Source organism: Nesoenas mayeri (assembly GCF_963082525.1).
Source record: "Nesoenas mayeri genome assembly, chromosome: 3".
Taxonomy (NCBI): domain Eukaryota; kingdom Metazoa; phylum Chordata; class Aves; order Columbiformes; family Columbidae; genus Nesoenas; species Nesoenas mayeri.
In genome coordinates, this window is record NC_137544.1 from 89,255,334 (window position 1) to 89,271,468 (window position 16,135).

The 16,135-nt window shown below is 43.6% G+C and overlaps 1 protein-coding gene across 2 annotated transcripts in view; it reads right to left on the bottom strand.

The window, feature by feature from the left end:
* Positions 1–4,688: 4,688 nt before the first annotated feature.
* The window catches only part of MOCS1 (molybdenum cofactor synthesis 1), a 31,485-nt gene continuing 20,038 nt past the window's right edge, over positions 4,689–16,135 (bottom strand). The window contains exons 7-11 of one of the 2 annotated variants that reach the window (XM_080341899.1): positions 15,958–16,070; positions 15,153–15,263; positions 14,195–14,315; positions 12,198–12,245; positions 4,689–8,023 (exon numbers count right to left, since the gene is read on the bottom strand). In XM_080341899.1, the coding sequence (XP_080198025.1) occupies positions 7,152–8,023; positions 12,198–12,245; positions 14,195–14,315; positions 15,153–15,263; positions 15,958–16,070 (1,265 nt within the window). In that variant the 3' untranslated portion in view covers positions 4,689–7,151. Of the gene's footprint in view, positions 8,024–12,182; positions 12,246–14,194; positions 14,316–15,152; positions 15,264–15,957; positions 16,071–16,135 lie in introns of both variants that reach the window. The other variant, XM_080341898.1, reaches the window with a different exon arrangement.

Below are 16,135 nucleotides of genomic sequence, written 5' to 3' on the forward strand. Positions count from 1 at the left end.
CCATGTGGATTGATTAAAAAGAAATAAAAACACCTTCAAATACCAGCCTTGGCACAGTGGAAATGATAACCCCCTCCAGCTGCTGAGGTTCAGCTAGAGTTCTCTGGCATAGCTTTGCAAAAGCTACGGTTTACCGGTGATGGGCTGTTGCTGGCCATGCCTTGGCTGCATCTGGGACATCTCAGAAGGATGTGCTCTGAGGCATCCTCAGCGACCTAGGAGGGAATAGCAGGCTATAAAGATGAATGTGAGAAACTTCTGCTTAAAGACTCCTCTCAGTCTGGCTGGCCAAGAGCCTTCTGCACACAGTTGTGTTGCTTATGGCTGAATGTCCCGGGTGTGCCCGTCAGTCAGCAAACATGCTTTGGAAAATCCCGTTAAAGCCATTTTACCAGAGCAAGAGCCCTTTTTTGCTACTCAGGTCCAGCAGCTCTGAAATGCCTGCACAGCATCTGTTCCATAAGCTGCTGGTAACCTCATTGCCCTGAGTCAGCAAGGTGAGCTCTTCTAACACTCCTAGTCCAAGCAAGACCTTACCACAGTGGCCTTCCTCTGATGTGGGGACTTCAGAGATGCACTTCAATCTGAAAGATGGAACAAATGGTTTCAAAATTGCCCAGACTACTGGCTGCTCACCTTGCTCCACTCCTGCTTCGCATTTCTACTGGTGCTGGGACAAGACAGTGACTGGGATGACAGGACACTGCTTTTGAGGACATGGGGTCAGGAGCACCCAACTTGGGTGCATTAGGAGCTGGCAGTGGTGCTTCTGGGTGCTTCCTCAAAGCCAAAGGGGTGGCTAGACTGTGCCTAGTTGTAGAGGTATGAGTGAGCCATGGCAATGGTCTTTATAGTGAGCAGGCTTGAAATTTGTGTGGCTTGGGAAAATCATCACGTAGCGTTTTGTGCCACTTTCAGACAGGGTGCTTGAAAAGGTTTTGTTCTGGCCTTTCTCTCAAAAGCTTGTCTTGTCCTTTTTCTGATAGCTCTCAGCAGAAGCGTTTCTGGGCAACTGTGATAGTTTTGTGTGTTTGTTCAGGGCTGGTTGCAGTATTCGAATTCACTTCAGGGTTGCCAGCTAGCCCCCGGCCTTGCTGGTGGCTTCCCTGCCCTGTGGACTGCAAGGGTGGGAGGATTTTTCCCATGGTGTAGACCTGCTCCTTCCCTGCAAACTACCTGGCTAAGCCATCTCCTCTCCTCTTTGGCCTCTGCCTCCTGCTTTCACTGATAGGTCTGCAGGGAATTTTATTTTATTTTATTTTTTGCAAACCGTAATGAAGTTGCTTTCCTGTGGGGCTGGGCAACCTCTGCCCATCTTCTCTATAAGCCTGGGATCAGGGCTGCCCTGGCAGCAGTTCGTCTTTTCCACTGATCCCATTAAGATTCAGTCTTGGCAGGATGGAGCCTTTCGAGCTGCCAGCTGCAATAGGAGAGAAGAGGCTTCAGGGGCAGCAGATATTATTCCCTTCCCTCAGCTCATTTCTTGGATCTGGGCTGAGGATGGCCCCAGGAGTTGACCTACAGAAGCCAAATGAGCTGCACAAAGCTAAAACATTTCCATTCAGTGTCAGGCCCAGGGTGGGGAAGTGCAGCTCTCTGAAGCAGGGAGACTGTGGGTGGCAGCTGGGGAGGAGTGAGGAGGGAATGGGATGGGATGGGAGGGAGGGAGGATGGTGCTCTACATGCTGCCTTGAGAGAGCAGCAATCCCAGACTCACTGGAACTCTGCACATGGGGAGGCTTGGGTGCCAAAATGACCTTGTTAACGAAAGGGGAGTTTGTTAAGGCCTTGGCAAGTGGCAGCAGTGGAGAGTCAGAGCTGCACAGCTGTCACCCATGTCTCCCAGGCCTGCAGGAGCAGATGCTGCTGGCCAGGCCTCTGTCTGGTGTGAGGCTGCACAGCTCTGCTGACAGGGATGGAACTGTGCCACGATGTGGTGGTAACTGGCTTAGGGCACTACTAATGGAGCGGCTGTCTGTCTGTCTGTCTGTTTGATGGCATTTGTTTTTGTTTTTTTCCAAGCATAATATTGAAAGAACTTTACAGTTGCTCGACCCTTCTGCTGTCTACTTCTCTTCGTTCCCTGCCTCCTGTCACACTGCAGACAAACTGCCCTTGACGTTGCAACTAGAAACTTTGCTTTTTCTGGCCTTTCAGCTGCCCACCCTGTATGTATCATGGGTATAGAAGGGAGTTTCTGTTGCATTTATTTTTAAGACTAAATCTATGCAGCTCAGTAGTACCAAGTTTCTGGGTTTGAGCAGGTTCTCCAGAATTCGAGGATAAGCTCTATGCCAGCTCTTTTGATGGAACTACTGATGAAGGATTTGTCTCTGTAATACTGTTTCTAATTCGGGGTTCTCCTGGAAGCAACCTTTGAGAAGTAATGAAGTGTGAAGCTTCGCTCGATAGAGCAAGTGTTGTGTGGAAGGCACCTGAGAGAGCTGCAGGCGCTGGGCAGCTTGCCTGCTGGCTGTGCTGGTGCAGTCGGGTGGCAGATGTGAAGCTGAGCAATGCCCAGTGTGTTGCACAGTTCTGCTTGGAGCAAGGCTCGGCAGTGTCTTGGGACACCTGGCCCTTAAATTTGCACTCAGCTGCACTTCACCACTGTTATTTTGAGCGCCCTTTGCTTTGGGAAGAGAACAAGCTAAGTACAAAAATAGAGAAGCTAAACTGGAAGCTTTCTAAACGTGGCACTGGCAGTGTGGAGGGACAGAGGAAGGCACAGAGAGCTGGATTTGTGCCTCAGCTACCACTGTCTGAGCTTGTTGCAACCAAAAATGAGAATCTGCTCTGATGACAGTGCACTAAGCTCACTCAAAGCCCAGCCTGTGAAAAAGGATTTGTCTGCTCCATCTTGTGCCTTTCCAAGGATCATGCCAGACACGTCAGGAGTTTTCCTGCCATCATCATGGCTTTGCAGTGCTCCTCAGATCCACTGGCTTTTGAGACCAAAGTTGAGGCTAAGTGAGCCCACTGCAACCAGTGACTCCCCCAACTGCTTTTAGGTTCCTTGAAATGCTACGCTTTTCTTAGATCAGGGCTCTAGTAAGTAAAGTGAACTACGTTGCCATTTAACTAATTAGCAGTCCTTTGTCCTGGCCAAAGCACACACGATGTTACAGCCATTTTTAAGCTGTTACATGTCTGCCTGACCGCAGCTGAGCCAGCCAGAAGGAGCTGCAAACTACTGAAGGGCCAAGGAAGGGGTGGGATGAAGGGCCAGATTCTGTTCAGTCATATCCCACATAAAGCTGAGTAACATCAGAGACTTAAGGAGAATTACCACAGGTCACCAGTGGCTTAGAATAGCTAAAATTTTGTTCCCTTTATTAGTGCTCAGCTGTTGTTGCTTTTTGAGTGGTTCCCATTCAGAAAGAAAGGTCCCCTCCCAAGGTATTTCAAGCCGCATCTTCCCTCTATGCCCCACTCTTCTTTCCTCAGCAATTGCTCTCTTTGACACAGATTTAATTTCTTTAAGAATACCTAGTGACTAGCTTCTGCTGGCTTCTCCTTTATATGGTGCATCCAATTTTTTCCAGGGCAGGCTGAGTGAGGGTGGGGTAACCAGCCTCAGGAGGTGGCCATGAAGGAAAGACAGGCTCAGCTGCCACAAAAGACACAGACTGAATTAGCACTGAATAGACAATAACAAACAAATGGCACATTAGCTGGGACAAGTGAGAGTTTGCAGTAGGCAAAAGCTATACTACACATGCATAGTGAGGGCTGCCACAATCTGCAACACTTGCATTTGTGTTGTGTTCTGCACACACAGTGTCACAGGTGTGACCTGTGCCCTTAGGGCACCCTTCAGAAGGAGGTGGTGGGCTCTGTGTTTGCACTGTTTCTTTTGGTTAAACCTGGTTCCAGATTAGTATGCAGCTCTTAGAAAAAGGACATAAAGCTTTGTGCTGTCATCCCAGGATCAGCAGCATTTGGAGACTATATCTGGAGGGAGAGAGAGACCCTCTGGCAGGACAGCTGCTGTCTCTGTGCTCTTGCAGAGCACCTGCACTCCACTGGGGCTCTTGGCTTCCACCGGGGCTGTACAGTGGGGCTGGTCACAGTGAACAGCGCAACTGCCTATAAATTTCCTCAGGTAGGAACAGGCCTTTTTGACAGCAGAAAAAGTGAGAACTTTCCTGGAAGCTGGGATGGATCAGAAGGGGAATTTTCCCTAGACCTATTAATGATTAAAGGAGGGATGGACTTCTATACAGGCACTTCCTTGGACCGCAGTTTCAGTGCACAGTCACTCAGACTAAGAGAGCGAGCTCTGGAGGTACCAGTTCCTCTGCAACACATAGTAGTGCGGTTATACACATCCACTGACTCTGGGCACATGGGAGAAGCTGGAATAATGATGAGAGATGATAAATTACAATGCTTAAGCCTAGAGGATTACTCAGTTTAAGAACAGCCAGATAGAGATGAGTTTCACTCAACAACAGCAAAAAAGAACTATCAGATTCCTTATAGTAATATATTTTTGTGACTGATTCCTTGCTAATTTCTGACTAATCACTGCAACTTAAAAGTCTGTCTTGTTGCTCATCCTGAGTTAACTATTAATGGAAGCTCGTTGATTAAAGCAGAGATGTTCCTCTGAGTGAATAAAAAGGGCATCCAAAACAAGAAGAAACATACTTCATTACAATTAGTATTTATTAAAAATGCAGTGGACGAAAAAAAGGAAGCCTCCTAAAAAGCAGTCAGTTCATCAACATTTATTACATCATTGCCCACCCAGCACCACTGAAACACACAGTCCTATCAGCTCATTTCTCTTGTAAAATGTTCTGTTGATCACACTTGGTTCATTATCCATAAATGTGCATAGTTTCAAGACTTGACAATGTAACATGAGCATAAAATGGCACCAACGTCTGTTTGCCCAATGCTTCCAGCCACTCTCACCCCAAGAATGTAGTGAAATGTGCGTATTAAGATGTGCGTGGCAGTTGTTCATGTGCTCTGTACTCCCTTGTACGGTCTTGAGACCTTTGTGAGAGCTTTTCAGTATGACGGCAAACTTCTCAGAAGCCAAAGAATCATATGCCTCAAAGCATTGTTTTATTACTACTGAGTATGTCCTGTTAGTTTTCAAATATCTAGAGATTGTGTGAAGGCAGGGAGGGCAGGGCCTGTTGTGAATGGTGGGGGGAGTAAAGCGCTTGTGTAAATCAGTTAACTTGGCAGGTTACAGACGTGCTTCCTTTTCCTGACAATTTGTTTCCACACTGAGCCAGGGAAACATTTGTGCTATTGCCATAGCAGCTCCACAGATAAAAAAGGTCTCTTGTGTTTGCGGGATCAGCTGTGATTGATGCTTATTACTGGTGTGCTGGGTACACTCCTGGGAAGGAGCAGGAGTGCCCCTACTATTAACTTACAGGCAAATCAATGATATCAAGGGAATCTTGACAGTAACAGTGAATGCAGGTGTACAAACATTTACAGAGTTTGGGCACCAAGCTTTCCAGACTCATTTCCATTTCAGGTGGAGCTGCTATGTGGGTCATTGTACGTGCCTTTTCTCACAGTGACAATGAATAAAGACTCAAATTCACCTTCAATGGAAAAAGTGCCTTCTGCAGTAAGTAATGTGTAAGATTTGTAAAGGATAAGCAAAGACACTTGTACTAAAACCTACTGCCTGCTCATCTTAGACCTGTGAGTACTTTAAGTGAGCAGGATGTGCATGACAGTGTGGTGTGCGCTTTACTGATGCCCACAGTAATTTAACCTTATTTCATGACAAGCAGCTACTTGTAAAGTTTAAGATACATTTTTGGTAGCCTCTTTGACGTTATTAGAGCTGTCTTCAACTCTGTGCGTATGGAGAGGGAGCACCTTGAATAGTATGTGACTTCACATTAGCCATTAGCATCAGAAAACAAGTAAACCCAAGTTGAAAATACTCTGTTTAGAGCATTTAAATTAATACTTTAAAATAATCCATCAATATTAGAAAAACAATGTTGAGTAATATCTTGTCTAGGATGGTCGTTATCAAGCTATTTAATGCTACATGACAGCGGCCACTGGTGCATTTATGGGGATGTTCATATGTTTGAGGCCAGACAACTTCATGAAAGCAAATCAGAGGAATATGCAGGAAAACAATCTGTCTGAGGCAATAGTAACTACCTTACTCTTCCAAGTGGCTACTAGTTGTAAAGGTTGTTTTATCTGCCAGGATTACGCAGGCTGCTGGTTACTAGGAGTTGCACTATAGGATGAAAAATCATGCAGCCTTCCGTGGCTTGGTGTGACATCTATTTCTAAAGTAGGGGAGAGCTGACACCTATTTCCATGCATGGCACAATTAAGCTCTTATGCATGCAGACACAGGGTTTCAAGGTATTTGAGCGCTAAGGTCAAAATGCTGGAACATGCTTCTAACACTGTAGAAGTATATTTCAGGTCAGCAAAATAATTCTTCCAAACCCAGAAGTCCTCTGTTTCCACATAATGTTTTACAGAGGGCTCAAGGCAGACTGCTGGGCAGCTGCCATCTTTTCTTTCGAAACTGATATGTGGACATTTCCCACTTGCAGGCAAGTGAAGCAGCAGCAATGCAAAGGGATGGGAGCTGCCCCTCTGACCCTGGCTCTTCCACAGTTATAATCTCTGCTGTATAGTAAAGTGCTTGAGCTATGTCCTTCTCCTTGTCACCTTCTAAATTCAACTAAGGGTGACAGAGGGACAGACACAACTCTGAAATCTTAATCCTTGACTTAAAAATAGTTGCCAAATAACAGCACTTTTAGCACTTGCTTCATTTCCAGAGTTTATGGTTGCATGGTGTGATGACAGCAGCTGTGAATACTTCACAGCAAGAAGGGCAAAAATAAATCCAACAAACCTCTGTGGTGTATCTTGCAATCTTTGCTCAAGCTCATGGTGAGGACACTAAAATGAAGGTATTGGCAGAGTGGAGAAGTCTGTCCTCTAAAAAAGACACGTGGTTACCAATAGGGATAAGTGTTCACTCAGGAGGAACCTGCCAGGGTAAGGCAAGACTGGAGTCACCGGGTTGTTGTACGGTACAACTGGTGAGGTTTCCACAGCAACCAGCTGAGCAAAAGTAGTTCTGTAAGAGCCTGAACATGAGCAGTGGTCACCTGGAGGAGGTGACTCTTGATCTAGACCCTTGAGAAGTCTCCCCTCTGCCCACCTGTCTTACTAAGCAACTTCACCTCTTCGATCACAATGTCATGAGTAACTGCTTTGCACATGTCATACACAGTCAGAGCAGCCAGGCTGGCAGCTGTGAGAGCTTCCATCTCCACACCTGTCCTCCCCCAGGTCTGACAGGAGCTGCGAATCACCACTGCATATCTGGCCTCATCTAGGCTCAGAGACACCTCTACATGGTTGAGGGGGATGTTGTGACACAACGGGATCAACTGGCTGGTCAGCTTGGCTGCCTGAATTCCTGCAATCTGGGCTACTGCCAGCACATCCCCTTTCTTTAGCTGGTTCTGCCTCACCATCTCAAATGCCTTTTCACCCAGGCGGACCACAGCACCAGCAACAGCACTTCTTCTTGAATCTGGCTTCTCTCCAACATCAACCATCATGGCCCGTCCTTCCTCATCAGCGTGAGTTAAGTTGTCAGAGGCACGAGGTACCTTGGTGCAAGATCCCAAATCCCTGGTACAGAATTCAGATGCTGGACTTGACTCTTTGGACAGAGAGTCCACAGAAACTTGGCCAGTGGGAGAAGCCTCAAGGCACTTTGTGTCAAATGTAGAAATCAAGTCCTTCTGGAAGACGCAGTAGCCTCTGAGCTGGGTTTGTAGAATTCCTGTCATTATGTGCCATTGTTGCTCTGGGTGAGATCCTGGCAGGAAAAGTTGCCCTGCAAGCTTATTTTTCATTAATGCTATTCCCATTTGTTTGAGTAAACTTGCTTTCAAAGCTGGCAAGTAGCGAAGTGTATGGCCCCACTCTTTTGAATTTGGGGCATTCTGTAGGGCATCTTGGCATAGTGGGAATGACATCAAAGCAGCCTCTGGGGAAAAAAAAAAAGTAACATGAGAATATATCTTACTAACTGGAAAGCTAAGCTAAGTCTGCAGTAGCTGATAACCCTGCTTGGGACTTTTGATATTGCAAAAACCTCAGTAAACCTGTGAATACGCACTTTTCCTCCTCAAGCTCTCTCTCTTTTCTCTCATCAGTTCCCTGCATTTGCTGGTTTGTTATTACAAACCCCAAGACTCAAATCACTTATTTCAAGGTCCCTGACAAGAAGAAACTACTTGCTTTCAAACTATCAACACTTAGAGCAGCCAAGAAATCTTATAGGAACATCAGTTCTGAAGAACGGCAAGTCACAATATGTTTGGGATTGTCCCAGCAGCGTTTGTCTTTTGAAAGCCTGGCAGGGTTACTAGGATATTCTTGCACTCGGATTCTCAACTCTGCCTTTTCAAACACCTTCCTCCCAGCACAGGTGGCTGCACTTCTGCTTTGATCTCCTTCTGCAGGGAAGGGTCATGCCAGCACTTGAGGACAGCAGGGACCAGAAGCAGGGCATCTGCCACTGCACTATGAGCTCAGAGGGTGGCTCTGTGATTGGAACCTCACTTATAACTGCCAGCTCTTATGAAGTTAATGACAGCTGAAGTTTAAGCACTGGAAAAACCACGCTCCTCTCATTGACAGACTACTCAGAAGTATGTTCCAAGTTGAGCTGGCAAAGCTCCCAACTGGCAGAGAGGTAGTGAGCCCTCCTGCCCCTTTCGACCATTTAATCCCTTGGTTTTGGCATTTGCACAGGGCTAAATGCCAAGTGTTAAGACAGAAGAAGTCTTTTTCACATAAAAAGTGATTTGTTTTGTAAGTAAAGAGAAAGCAGTATAGAGGTAAGTGTCTAAGCCCTAGTTTAATAGCCTCATTGATAAGCATGTTTTTATTTTTCCTAGAGCTCCTGTTCTGTTTGCTCTGAGAACTTGGAATTAGATTTTGCTCAATAACCTCCTTTGGTAGCGCTAATATTCAGGGACTCCCTCACTCACAAGTTTTGAGACTGCCCACAGGTGAATCAAAGCAGCTTCCTGGCCCCTCTGCGCCTTGCTGAGCTGTCTCTGCTGCCCAGAGCTACACAAATTACCCTGGACTGTCCATACGACGATAATGGACACAATGTGGACAATCAAACCAATCTCTCCCATGTTAGTCCCAGCCTCCGCTGTAACAAGACTTAGCACTTGCCCCATTTTTGATCCAGAGTACCCTCCGAGTACCCATTACTGAAGTTTATATCAACCATAATTTTAATTATATATTTTTAAATCACTGCAATAATCTGAATGGAAGCAAAGACCCTCTTTGGTCTATAGCTGGTGGTCTATCCACTGAAAGTAAGATTCCTGCAAATTTAGTGGTAACTTGTCTACCCTCAGAGGAAGGGGATTAAATGGATATAAGCGTTTTTCGTGCAACATTGCTCTGCTTCAGCAAAGCACAGAAAATTGTGCTTATCATTCCTTTCTTTCCTTCTCTCTTTATACAGGAGGTCTAACCTGAATATTCCTTTTAAAATCCAGGAACCATTCTTCCATTCTTCCTGATTCCTTAATTAGCTTTGAAGTTGAAGATAAACCCCTGGCAAGGTGCCTTGTCTTCCGGTGAAGCTGGTCTGCAAAGGCAGACACATATTTGCTTCCACAGGGTGAACAAACATAGGTGAGCACAGGAAAGTAAAGTACTGCTTGCTGGAGTGGTAAGTAAAAAGACAGAAAGAGACAGTAATGCATGCTTTTCCTAACAACCTACATTTTCTTCAAGTTGTACCTAGTTATCCTTGTATTCACCTAAATTGCCCATATACCTACAGAAAAAATAGATACTGGTTTGGTATGTGTAACACAAGTGAAATCACCTCACAAACTGCTTCTCCTTATATTCTATTACTGCACGTGAAGTTTAATTGTGTCTGCTTCCAACTAGCACAACCTTGGGAGGAAAAGAAAGCAGGAGATACTTCATTTAAGGAGGAAATTCCCATAACTTAAGTGAACCCATGAGGAGAGCAACCTGCCAAAAGGAGAATTTTGATTAAGGGAAATAGGATACAAACCATCTAGCAAAGGCTCAGACTACAGCAGTGCAGGGAAGAAGCCAGGTTTGGCTCATGGGGACCAGAAAAACCAATTAGTAATTTCCACAGCATTCATTAAATCAATTCTATGCACACACCCCCCCACACACTGATTGCTTGCACGCCAACATTATTTGAAGTCTGTAAGTAACTCAAAACACAATTAGGAAATCTAATGATTCCCCATGGGTCATAGTGGGATACTCTCCACTCGTCTTCAGTCTCTCCACTGATGCAGTGACTGCCAGCACTTAGTCTCAAAGGGACAAGGAACAGCTGGACAGGCTGCCTCTTTCACTACATGTCAGACAATGATAAAGCACTTTTCAAAAGGAAATTGGGTGGATCTGATCTGTAGGCATCAAAACATTGCTATAAATGCTAACTTTGGAATGTGGAGATTTTTTCAAAGGCATCTTGAAAAATTATGTAGGTCCCTGTGAGCTGTCAAGAGTTCAATGTAGGGGTTTTTTCTCTTTAAAAAAAAAAAGTTTTTCTCTTGCTGCAGGTCAATACATACTTTATTTAAAGGTCCACCTTCCTCCTTTTTCTGGAATGGAATGCAGTAGTGACCAGACACAAAAGAGCAAAAGCAGAGAGACAATCCTGCACCATTGAACAAACATAGGTGAGCACAGGAAAGTGAAGTACTCTCTAAAACTCAACATGTAAAATGATGCCCTTTAAAGGGTGGCAAAGAGTGAAAAATATTCCCAGTGAAAACAGCAACTATGCTAAAAGACTTCTGAAGATCCTATTTCCCACTGAAAGCAACAGAAGGACTGGCACTAGGGTTTTGGTTTAAAAATAACCAAAAGAGCAGTTATTGTATCATCTGTAGCAAAGCACCTGTTACCTTTTCCTCCAAGGTGTACCTGTTTTAAAAGCTATGCTTTAAGCTGCAGAGCAGCTAACCTGCTCCAGAGCATCACTGAATCACAGAATGTTAGGGATTGGGAGGGACCTCAAAAGATCACTTAGTCCCATCTGCCCACCAGAGCAGGAACACCTAGATGAGGTTACACAGGAATGTGTCCTGGCAAGTTTTAAATGTTTCCAGAGAAGGAGACTCCACAACCTCCCTGGGCAGCCTGTTCCAGTGTTCTGGAAAAAAAAAAAAAAGCCTGGCTCCATCCTCATGACACACTCACCCTTTCTATATTTATAAACATTAATGCGGTCATTCACTGGGAGGAAAAAAGTCCAGGTTCGAAACAGAATGTTCATCTCTTCCATCCTAGCTGCATTTTTTTTCCCCTTGTTGATAAGAAACAATAGAACGACTGCCAATTAACCTCACAGTGGTAATTCTTGCAAGCATTTCTTAAGCCTACAGAAGAAAAAAGGGTATTCGGGAAGACTGCTCCCTTACAAAACCAGGAAATGTAGGGATGCAGGAGGTAAAAATACACTTAAGAAGATGTGAGAAATCAGACACAAAATGGAGCGGAAAGGCTCTTGCCCACAAGGCTGGCCAGGTACCAGACACTAAAGTTTTCATGGTTATGTTTTGACACTCTGCAGCAGTAATAGGACATTTCAAAAGAATGAAACCCCAACTTTCAGATTCTGAAGTAAAGTAGCAGCAAGGTGGGAAAACTTGTGTTTCTGTCAAGTTACTGGCTCTACAGATTACGACCAAAGTTGAATTTCTTAATCAAGAAATAAAAGTCCATCCTGCATTTTTTATGTTTATACAAGAATTTGGTCAATTTCATAAAACTCACTCCAAACTGCCTTATTAGTTGTTGTACAATTCTTGTTAAAGACAAAGGAAGCAGATGATAGATGGAAAAACTAGTGATGCCTTTAGAAAATGTAATGACCTTTCAAAATTAAAGAAAGCAAAACCAGTCCTGTCACTCAGAAGATTGGATAAGGCTTGATGGGGACATTAAGCCTTTCCTCCTCTTCTACTTCAGCATAATTATAACCACAACTGCCTTTTAAGAAACCCATTTCTTTGCCTAACCAGAACTGTACACCAGTTAGACTTAAAAGCCCAATCTACTCTGATTCCCCACAGACAAAAAACAAACAAAATCATGGTATGTTTATTACGTACTGATTTGTCACCCACCAATCAGGATCATTGGCCGGTTTTTCATCCGGGAAATGTTAAACATGCCTAGAAATAAAACAAGGAACACATGAAAATCCTAGCTTTTTACCTTTTAAGTTATGCATCTGGTTTATACATTTAGTTTTTCTGCTCTTCACAGTACAACCTGCATGCTAAGCAAACCAAAGCACCATAAAGATGGAGGGAGCTGAAGGAGGGGGAATCTGGCATGGTGTTATTTAAAACCACAGCTCCCACAGTCTCTAAGCATCTAGAAGCTATTGGTCTATTGCACTGTAGAACCCTTTCCCAGAAAGCCTTCCAGACTCTGAACTACAATATACCTACTACAGAAATCAAACAACTTGGGACTATCTTGGTTCTTAACAATGGCATTTGACTATACTAGTTCTATGGATAATCTGTTAACAGTGTTCCAGTCCAAAGAAGTCAAATCACACAAGGCCTAAAGGACAATATGGGATTAACAAAAATTGGAAGAGGAAAGACAATATCAGCTAAATGCTACTGATGGCAAAATGCCCTCACTAGAGGGGAAAAAAAACCCCACTCTTATTCCCTCATCCCCAGCAATTAGAAATGAATGATCGAAAAGAAAAGGAACCAATCTCTCTACCCCTTTTCTAATGCTTACAGGGCTCTGGGTCAGATCAACATACTTTGCAAGTTATTCTATGTTCAGATTTAAAAGCTTCCTTTAAATTTGTTTTACACATCATGGAAAAAAAAAAAAAAGCAAAACCAGCTGTTAATATTCTGGTAGAATTTGCAAGAGAACAAAAGGGTCAAGGTGTATTTTTAATGTAAAGGGGACTATTCCATGATCATGAAGCCAGGTCATGTACAAGAAGTCAGCACTCCCAGCTGCAGCCAGATTATTAAAACATGGTTAGGTACAGATGTGACTGAAATATAGTTAATAGTTAATATAAGTTCAGAAGAGACATACAGCCTGAGGATGCAACTGCATCATCATGCACCTTGTGGATACACCTTATGGATAGCACTGAATGAGTGGCTACACATTTCTGCATACTCAAAAAAGAGATGTCATTTCTAGAAATGTGTTAAACTAATTTAAGAAAAGATGGATCTAGTACAACTCCATCAATATTTGGTTAGCTTTATGCTTTGTTGTTGTTATCATGAGCAGTGGCATTTGTATTGCTTTGAAGACAAAAGTCAGTCTGAAAGGCTTTTAGACGATCTGGATTCTAGGTCATGTGGAAGATTAGAAGACTCAAAACTGACCTCCAGATTTTGGAGTAACTCCAGGACTGGTGTGTTACCAGCTTTGTATCAGACAATACTCTTATCAGATAGGAAAATTCCTTCCTTAGTTCAAGAAGCTTAGAGAAGGCAAGAAGCTTCTGGAATGCCCACAGCCAGATCTGATCAGACTATAAAATGGGGTGCCCGCTAAGGATCCCCTTTACATAGTCTTCTCAGAGCCGCGGGTCTGCTAAAGCTGATGAGCCCTCCCCTTAGACTGGGACACCATCTAAGGAAACTTCCCAGGATTGGAAGAACCTCACCTCCTCGTTTGGGTGAGTGATAATCTATGTCCTTGCCACATCAGGCAACTGTAATTCCTTGCCGAACTCAGGCAAGGGTAGTCCTTGTTATACAAGCAAGTGTATTTCCTTGCCTAATTCAGGCGAGTGTAGTATCCTGGAGTCAGACAGCTCTGGCTTTGTTTCTTGTGAGTGTGCGCATGCATCGTTATTCTCATTTGCTGCACCCCAATAATTTCCTCAACTGATATCCAAACCTGTAGTTTAAGCTACCGGAGTGCTAACTAACTGTATAAACCCTGTTTCTGTTTGGTTGTTTTGCCAGAATCTTCCGGCCAGAATAAAAGCCTGTTTTGGACCTTGTCTGCCTAAAACTGACTTCAGGGTCCCTCCGTGACACAAGTCAATGCATTCCACAGCAGTACCAAGACATTGTTTTCCCTAGTCACTGACGTTACTTCTCAGGTACAATGAACATACCAGCATGCTGTTTCTTTTTTCTGCCCACAGCAGCTCCAATGATTTGAACCAACTGCTCCTCTGAGGCACCTGACCGTAGGTGATCTCTCAAGGACACTTCTGAATTCCCAAAAAGGCACACCTGCAGTCAGACCAAGGAAACAAAAGAGGAGAAATGAGAAAGAATAGAATAAAATAAACGGCTTTTACAAGTGTATCATACTAACCTCAGAGTAAAGAGTTTTGAAGAGGCCTATCCTACTCAAGAAAGAGAATATTTATGGAGGTTGTTTTCTTTTCTCTCTCTTCATGTACCCACAGACACAGACAGCCGGGGACATCTATGTGACTGAAGCTGCTTGGGCCTTGAGGCTGCTTCAGTCATCTGACAGTAGACAGTAGCACAGCTGTTGTCTGTATCAGGTGACAATGCCTAAGTGCCAATTTTTAATTGAAAACTTTAATTTTCCCCCAGAAACTGCCAGTTTCAACGTGGCAGGAAATGGTTATCCCTCCCTCTTCTACAGCCGTTGAGCAAATGTACAGGCTGCTTTTGAAGGAGAAGAGTTGCAAGAAGATGTTTGGTGAAACAAGACAGGATCCTTGTGGAACACAAAAGCCAAGCCTTTATAGCTGCTTGGATCCTTTTTAATGGGAAATAATCTGCTTTTCTCATGTTTAAGATGATTTTGAAGCAAAGATTAAAATAAATGTTTATATTTACTGGCCTTGCAACCATGTTTTACAACCAAGGTTCATTATGTTAGCAAAACGGAGAAACCAAAAAAAGGTGATGTAACATCTCCCTAACAGCCCAATAAGCTTGAACAAGAATACGTACAGGACAGATAAACCGGAATTAGCTGGTAATAATTATGTGCCTTTCCATCCTACTTTACATTCAAGCTACTTTTAAAGGAAGAATTTCAACACAACTTTCACTGCATGAAAGCAAAGAGAATTGTGTTTCACTACCAACCTTTAGGTTCCCATCTGCTGTTATCCTCAGCCGATTGCAGGATCCACAGAAGTGCTCCGACATGGAGGTGATAAAGCTGATCTGTCCCTGGAAATGTGGCACCTTATAACTCTAAAGAAACACAGAGGGGAAGAAAAAGAAAAAAAGTAAAATATAAACAAATCCTTTTTAAAGCTCCACTTGCCTGAAGACTAGAAGATATTTTCACATAAGATTTTCTTGAGTTCTAATGTCACATGACAGAAAAAAGCAAAATCAGGTTTGTCAGGGGTTCCAATCTATTGTGCCCTGTTCCTGGAAATTCACAAACTTGTTAAATATTTGCTCTTGTAGTTAACAACTCACAGGTGATGGCAGTAGGCATGCTCTTACTGAGGCAGCCATGCACCACAGATTCATGTACACTAGAAATCCCCCATGTAACCCTGCACACTCTAAAGCAATACTGTTATTTCACTGAACACCTGTTTCATCAGGCTTCTTAACCTGGAGTCATAGACAGACATGGACTGACAAAAGTTTCAAAAGCTGGATATATATGTTTCAAATAAAGGATATAAGTCTGCCATTCTTTATACCTGTCCGAGCACCTAGTAAACACATTGTATTTCCAAAGGTAAAGACTATGACCAGCGTTTAGTAAGAGTCAAACCACATGCAGGCAGCTCGACCAAAATCCCAGAATTACTACAAGGAGCATTTTTATTTTGCTTGTCAAACTTAAATGCTCAACTCAGAAGAATTTGGGGCTTTAGGGTAAGGAAAGAATGGGGGTAAATTTCACATGTTTCTTTTCTAACACCACCTTGGCTGTGCTGGAAGCTTCGCAGGGCAATTTCTCCAATTCAGGCCATCGCTGCTTAATTGTATCAAGCATTTCTTTGTAGCTCACCATCTTCTTGAAGTTCCATTTATTGCCTAGAATTAATAAAATCAGCATAACTATATACTGTGGATTTTATTGTTTTAATTAGCAGAGAACC